The sequence below is a fragment of the Myotis nattereri genome (assembly GCF_964212035.1).
Source record: "Myotis nattereri genome assembly, chromosome: 9".
Lineage (NCBI taxonomy): Eukaryota > Metazoa > Chordata > Mammalia > Chiroptera > Vespertilionidae > Myotis > Myotis nattereri.
In genome coordinates, this window is record NC_138084.1 from 44,761,212 (window position 1) to 44,768,553 (window position 7,342).

General features: G+C 57.9%; 1 protein-coding gene across 1 annotated transcript; it reads left to right on the forward strand.

Moving 5' to 3' along the window:
• Positions 1-2,460: 2,460 nt before the first annotated feature.
• On the forward strand, positions 2,461-5,156 carry TPBGL (trophoblast glycoprotein like). Its single transcript, XM_081098834.1, has one exon. The coding sequence runs from the start codon at positions 2,464-2,466 to the stop codon at positions 3,619-3,621; it is 1,158 nt and encodes a 385-aa protein (XP_080954960.1). The 5' UTR covers positions 2,461-2,463; the 3' UTR covers positions 3,622-5,156.
• Positions 5,157-7,342: the final 2,186 nt, after the last annotated feature.

The window sequence follows — 7,342 nt, forward strand, 5'->3', positions numbered from 1 at the left end:
GTCCCTTTCGTGGGGGTGGGGGGAAACATCAGCCAACCAGGAACCAATCACTGTGGGGATCTGCGGAAGGGGCTCTTACCTTGGCAGCTGCTTAGAGGCTGGAAGCAAAAGGGGCTGTAAGCAGCAGGATGGGCAAAAGGCTTTTCATTCATTCATTCAATCATTTATTCAGTCATCTACGAACATTTACAGTACACTACAGTCTTGTGCTAGTCCTTGTAGTAGAAACACAATAGTGAAGAAAAGCCAGTGCCTCTCTCTAAGGGAGATGACAGTGTTGGAGCTTGGAGCTGACATGAGCCAGGACTGGGCAGAGTACAAGAGCTCAAGGTCCCGCCCCAATGGCAGCTATCTGAGCACTTGTGCTTATATGAGAAAAGACACCACAGCTGGTTACCTCCACAGACCAAGGGCATGGTGGAGGGCGGGACTGGGCTGAGAGTGTGTTGGCCAATGCCTGGATGCACATGCTTGCAAGCATGGGTCTGTAAGCTTGCCCCTCCCAAAACACACCCAGCAACCCGCAAGAGCCCAGAAGTATGAATATTTAAGTATGAATGTGCTTTTGCATACATGGACATATACCAGGATGCACTCAAGTCTATGTTCATATGTGCACATGTATGAATGAGCCCTCATGTACTTGCAGGAGGCACATCTGAGCCAGCCTGGAACTCTGCACAAGTTTATACAAACCTTCTTATGCATGTGTATGCACACGCAAGTGAGCATGAGTCTGTGTGTACTCACGTGGGGACAACCTCACATGTACATATGTACAGACATGTCTAATCATGCATGTGCAAGTTACTGTTCTCATGTGCCAGTACTTGGGAGAGGGAAGTGGGAGGGAAGAGCTAACTTCCCCACTCCCCTCAGCATCAACAGCCCTGGACCTTAACAGCGGTCCTTGCCGGAGACTCAAGCCACCGCAGGGTCTGCCTCTTTTCCTTGAGTGGTATTGATCTGTTAAATATAACCTCGGGGAAGGAGTCAACCCAACAACCGTCCCTAATTCAGGAGAAAGAGAAGGCCTGATTCTTAGGTGGGGGAAGCCTCTATCCCAACCAGCTCTGCTGATACCAGAATGGCCTGCAGGATCAAGTGTCAGCTTCTCCAGCCTGAATAATTCATGCCAAGGCCAGGAGTACTCCCTCCTCAGAAGCCTGTTTCTTTAAATCAGGTCTGGAGCGTCCCAGCTCTACCAAAAAATAAAATTAAAAAATTCCCAGAGCAAAACAAACCCATCAGCAGCTCAACCCTGGCCCCCTCTGAACCCCTCCCCCTCCCCCATTCCATGCTGCAAAATCTGCTCCTGCTCTCCCAACCGCTGGAGCCTCAAACCTCCCACACATTCATCATTCACAGAAGGTGTATCCTGGAGGCAGTTCACAGTGTCCAACAACCCCAGGGTCCTGATGCCCAGTGGAACAGTTTAGTGGGTGCCTGCCTGGATGCTCAAGTGGGGAGGGGGGGACAGCAAAGAGCTGAATCACCACACCCACTGACCCCAAGGCCCAGGACAGTGCTTTGCTGAGGAGTCCAGCCTGGCGGAGGAAACCAGATGAAAGAACTCCAGGCACAGCAGCCAGTGAGTTGGGGGCCGGGGAGGAGCTAAGGGGGTGTCGCTGACTTTCAGAAGGGGGGGTGTGATGGGGTCCAGAAAATGCTAGTCCCAGGGACTTTTCAGTGGTGGTGACCCAGCCAGGCCTAATGTAACCGGGGTCCAGGCGAAGGGAGCCCGAGGCTGGGATTTTCCAGTCTTTGGGGGCACAGCCTTCTCCTAGATTAGGAAGAGCAACTTTCTCAGCCCATCCTCATCCCTTCCCGCGCTGGGAGGGAGGATGCTGACGTCCTGCCACCAAATGCTCGCTCCCAGGTCTGACCCACCTGCCTGCGCCCCTAGGTCCAGCCCCGCCCCGCACGTGCTGGAGAGGGAAGAGGAAGGATCCAGCTTAAACATGGGAAGTGAGGTAGACAAGGAGGCTGCAAGTGAGAACCTGGGAGAGCCAAACTTCTCAGCAGATCCGGAACCCGAGAGGGTGGCCGAGAAAGCACAGCAGTCAAAAGCCCAGATTCTCGGGAGGGAGCCTCCCACCCCGCCTCTCTGCGAGCAGGGCGCGGAGACTCCGCTGGGGGCGGAGGAGGAGGACGGGAGGCGGGGAGGGGGGAGGCAAACCCTGCCCACTCGGCTCCGAGCCGGAACGGCCGCGGAAGCCGGAGGCCAGCGCGCAGGGCGAGTAGGGCACCGGGGGCGGGGGGCTCCGCTCCCCGCCTGACCCCTCTCGCCCCAGCCCGGAAAGTGAAGGTTCCTGGGATTTTAGAGCCAACGGACGGAACCACCGCGACTGCCAGCCTCTCCAGGTCAAGGACTTGCCCCGCCCGCCCCCTACCCGCCCCCAAAGCGCTCAGAACTCACTGGTGAGCGCGGTGGCCCAGGCGCTGGATGCGGGGGCCGCCGCGATGGCCCCGCGCTCGGGACAGCCGGAGCCAAGGGGGCCGCTGCTACCCGGGCTGCTGCTCGTGGCGGCGGCGCTAAGCCAGCCCGCCGCGCCCTGTCCCTTCCAGTGCTACTGCTTCGGCAGCCCCCAGCTGCTGTTGCGCTGCGCGTCGGGCGCAGAGCTCCGGCAGCCACCCCGGGACGTGCCGCCCGACGCGCGCAACCTCACCATCGTGGGCGCCAACCTGACGGTGCTGCGCGCGGCCGCCTTCGCCGGCGAGGACGCGGATGGGGAGGAGGGGGCGGCGGGCGGCGTGCGCCTACCGTTCCTGACCGCGCTGCGCCTCACGCACAACAACATCGAGGTGGTGGAGGACGGCGCCTTCGACGGGCTGCCCAGTCTGGCGGCGCTCGACCTGAGCCACAACCCGCTGCGCGCCCTGGGCGCCGGCGCTTTCCGCGGGCTGCGGGCGCTGAGCTCGCTGCAGCTCAACCACGCGCTGGTGCGGGGCGGCCCCGCGCTGCTGGCCGCGCTCAACGCCGCGCTCGCCCCGCTGGACGAGCTGCGCCTCCTGGGCCTGGCGGGCAACGCGCTGAGCCGCCTGCCGCCCGCCGCGCTGCTCCGGCCGCGCCTCGAGCAGCTGGACGCGCGCCTCAATGCGCTGGCGGACCTGGGCCCCGACGACCTGCGCGCTCTGGAGCGCGATGGCGGCCTGCCCGCGCCGCGCTTGCTGCTGGCCGACAACCCCCTGCGCTGCGGCTGCGCCGCGCGCCCCCTGCTGGCCTGGCTGCGTAACGCCACGGAGCGCGTCCCCGACGCGCGGCGCCTGCGATGCGCCTCCCCGAGGCAGCTGCAAGACCGGCCTTTCCTGGACCTGGACGAGGCGCGGTTGCGCTGCGCTGACCGCGACGCCGAAGATGTAGAGCTCGCCGGCCCGGAGCTGGAAGCCTCCTATGTCTTCTTCGGGCTGGTGCTGGCGCTCATCGGCCTCATCTTCTTAATGGTGCTCTACCTGAACCGCCGGGGCATCCAGCGCTGGATGCGCAACTTGCGCGAGGCCTGCCGGGACCAGATGGAGGGCTACCACTACCGCTACGAACAGGACGCTGACCCGCGCCGCGTACCCGCCCCAGCCGCCCCCGCCGGCTCCCGAGCCACTTCCCCGAGCTCGGGGCTCTGAGCTTCACTTGTTGGGGGTGCCCCTGCCAACTGATGACTTTACTGGGACCACCTGGCCTGAAGGAGTGGGTATGAGACACTCGCGGGCTTGAGGCTTTTGAGACCTGTCCCTGACCTGCCTGAAACCTTTGGATTCTGGCATCACCACCCCCTTCCCTCCCACACCCATGGAAACCCCAAGCTGTACCCCTCTTCCCAGCCTCTGAGAGCTCTTACCATCAAAGACCCAGAGATGCCCTTCTGATTCCAGAAGCCCTACCCACTCATTCCAGGCTCCAGACCCATCAACCTCCCTTCCCCTTTTAAGACTCACCAAGACACCTTCTCCTAAAATCCCAAAGCCCTGAGATTGCTTCCACCACCCTCGTCTTTGAGCCCTGACCTTTCAGTGGGAAACATAACCCTAGACTTCAAGGACCCCTATCTCCAGCTTGGAGCCCTCAGTTCCCTTCCCAGAGCTGGGGCCCTCACACCCCATTCTGGTCTCAGAAGCAGAGCACTCCCACGGAAAGGCTTTGGTGGACTTGGAGCCTTTTTTCTCATACCAGAGCTCTGAGCCCTCCGTCCTGCATAGAGACCCACACTTCCGGGCTCTAAGGGTGGGGCATCCTCTCCCAATCAGAGGCTGTATTTCATACCACCCACCACCTCAGCTCTGGCTCAGGCCCCCATTCCTTGGGGCTTGGGGCTCAGCTCCGTTGGTCTCTCCCATCCCAGGGAGGGGCAACACCCTCTTACAGCCTTAGCGTGGAGCTGATCTCTAGCCTTTCCCACCGGAGCTCTGATCCCCCAGTATTCAGTGCTTGGCCCAATCTCAAACTCTCAGCTCTTTACCCTGATCTGAGTTTCATCCCCCTGCCCACGTCTTAGGCTCTCAATTCCCCGCACACACACCCATAGCTTGCACTCAGTACCAACTCCTGCCACTCACTAGGCCAGTGTCCAGTGAGGAATCCATCCCTGGCATGTGCCCACTGGACACACCCTAAAATGAGCTCTCCAGCACTGCAAGACAGGAGCAGGTGCCCCAACCATGCTAGCGGCTCCCCACGGGGAAAGGAGGGTCCTGGGCTGTGAAGTCAGGCCTCAGAGCCAGGGTCACCCACCCGCCGTGGCCTCAGAGAGGGGTCAGGACAGGGGCTCTGAAGGGCTGGGAGCTGCTGCCCATATGCTCTTTCCCATCCATCTGGCTCTTCTCCACGGAGGATTCCTTGCTGCCACCCAACATCCCCCACCCCTTCTGGAAGAGTAAGGGAGGTCTCACCTCCTGTCTCAGGCACAAGCCCTCTGTTCAGGGTCAGAGCCTCGCGCCCTGCCTTCTGCATGATCCCAAAGCACAATCGGTGAGTGGGGAGGGGGCTGCCTCTCCCTGACTCCCACCCCCGTGGTCAGGCAGAACGGCCAGCCTGTGCTGCTGCCGCACACAGGAAGTCGCGCTCCTTCGGCATACCGGCTTGAGGCCTGCCTTCCCACCCCTACCCGAGAAATCTGGAAATCCCTTGGGCCGTTTTCTATAAAGTCTGCAATAACCTCTGATACTCTGCTCTTGTAAGTGGTGCCATATCATTCGGGCTGACCTTGGGCACTTGGAGGGGGGTGGGGGGACACTTGGAGGGCATTTTGGACTTTCCTAAGGTGCGGTTGGGAAAGAAATGGGATCCGACTGCACATAGCAGGGTTGAAGCCAGGCACATAGACTTCCCATGGGATGGCATGGCTCTCCAAACCAGTCTGTTTTTCACCCTCTGAGATGGGGTCATACACAGCCAGGTTGGGATCCTAAGCTTCCTCTACATCCTGTTACCCTTTCACTCCTCATCACAGCGGTGGGGGGGTTGGGGGGGGGGTTGTGGGGGAGATAGAGTTGGACTGACAAATGCTGGCATCAGATGAGGCTGCCAGGGAGGAAATGCAGCCGCAGAGAACTGAGGCAGTTAATTCAGACAGGAAAGAGGATGGATCATTGTTTGCTGCTTTGGCGTCATCCCCTCTTGACGAATCACCTGATTCTCCCTCATATCCCTGTCACGCCACAATCTCCTGGCTGGAGGGGTGAGAACTCCTTCGTATGCAAGGGACCGAGAGGAGAAGCAGCCTAGAGGTGGGGGTGGGTGAAGAGACCCCTGAGGTATGTGGAGCCAGGAGGCAGGTGGATTCTGGGCCAGTAGGGTCAGGCCAGGAGGCTTAACTCCTGCCTCATGGTGCCCGTGCTGGGTTATTTCACATTTAGGAGCTCAGAGCCCTAGAACCACATGGTAGAAGTCCAGCACGCTGGCGTTTCAGAACTTTAGGGCCACATCATCCTAGAAATGGTGCCTTCTAAACATTGGAAAGGACCTCAGAGGTAAGGTCACTCCTAAGACCTTACTTAAGGTCACTCCTAAGTCAGTGGTTCTCAACCTTCCTAATGCCGCAACCCTTTAATACAGTTCCTCATGTGGTGACCCCCAATTTCATTGTTACAAATTGAACATAATTAAAGCATAGTGATTAATCACAAAAACAATATGTGATCATATATGTGTTTTCTGATGGTCTTAGGCAACCCCTGTGAAAGGGTCGTTCGACCCCCAAAGGGGCCGCGACCCACAGGTTGAGAACCGCTGTCCTAAGCCATCTCACCCAGGAACACCCTCTCTTGATAAAGTGCTCACTCTCTCTCTTCCTGGGAGTGTCCCTTTCATTGCCAGAGGAGTCTGCCTGGGACTTCCCCACAGTCCAGTCGCAGCTTAGCCTTGGGGCAGGAGTGCAGCTCACCCTAGGTTAGCTCTTTACAGCGTCAGAGACAGTGCACGAGACCTTATCTCCTCCCAGCAAACCCACTACCCCGGTCATTCTGCACGAGAAGGGGTTAAATTCCCTGGAAGCATTCCCACCTGTCAATGACCTTCAGAGGGTGCTCTGCCAATCCTCCAGGACAAAGAAGTAGGGGTGTCTCTAACATGGTTCAAGAACTGTCTTTAACAGGTCACCTCCCCAGTTCCAAAGACGTGCCCTCTGGTAATGAAGCCAAAAGCTGCAGTAAGTCCTGGCAAATAAAACATGCTATTAGCTGTGGGTTCATCGTCAGCAAGACTCTTGGAGAGTTTCACGTGAGAGCTGCTGCTAAGCTAAGTATCAAATCGATAGTTGTCAAAAATTAACTGATTGAGTGCCAGTCGATATTTAACCTCCGGGCCCATTAAATGCTATCGCTAGGCTGCCACCCTTCTTGCTGTCTGTCAGTGGCCTTTGGTCTTAGGAGACTACCAACAGGTCCCCAGGGGCCCCAGCCCTTCCTCCTCCGCAAATCCAGCCATGCACTCAGCCTCCACCAGTGCAGACAAGCTAACGACTGGGGAGGAGTCGTAGTTAATCAAGGTTTAGAGCAGGAGTCCTCAAACTACGGCCCATGGGCCACATGCAAATGCAAATATTGTATTTGTTCCCGTTTTGGTTTTTTACTTCAAAATAAGATATGTGCAGTGTGCATAGGAATTTGTTCATAGTTTTTTTTTAAACTATAGTCCGGCCCTCCAATGGTCTGAGGGACAGTGAACTGGCCCCCTGTTTAAAAAGTTTGAGGACCCCTGGTTTAGAGAAAAGAAGTCCCAGGACACTGAAAGCTCAGAGTAAGAACCCCTGACTCAACCCAGGGAGACTTCTTCCAGGAAATCACATTTGAATGGGGCGCAAAAGGATGGGTAGGAGTTTGCAGAACAGAGAACGCTCAGAAGTTGTCA

Bases quoted from the DNA above. Each gene is read 5' to 3' on its own strand.
- TPBGL (XM_081098834.1), top strand. From the start codon at position 2,464: ATGGCCCCGCGCTCGGGACAGCCGGAGCCAAGGGGGCCGCTGCTACCC.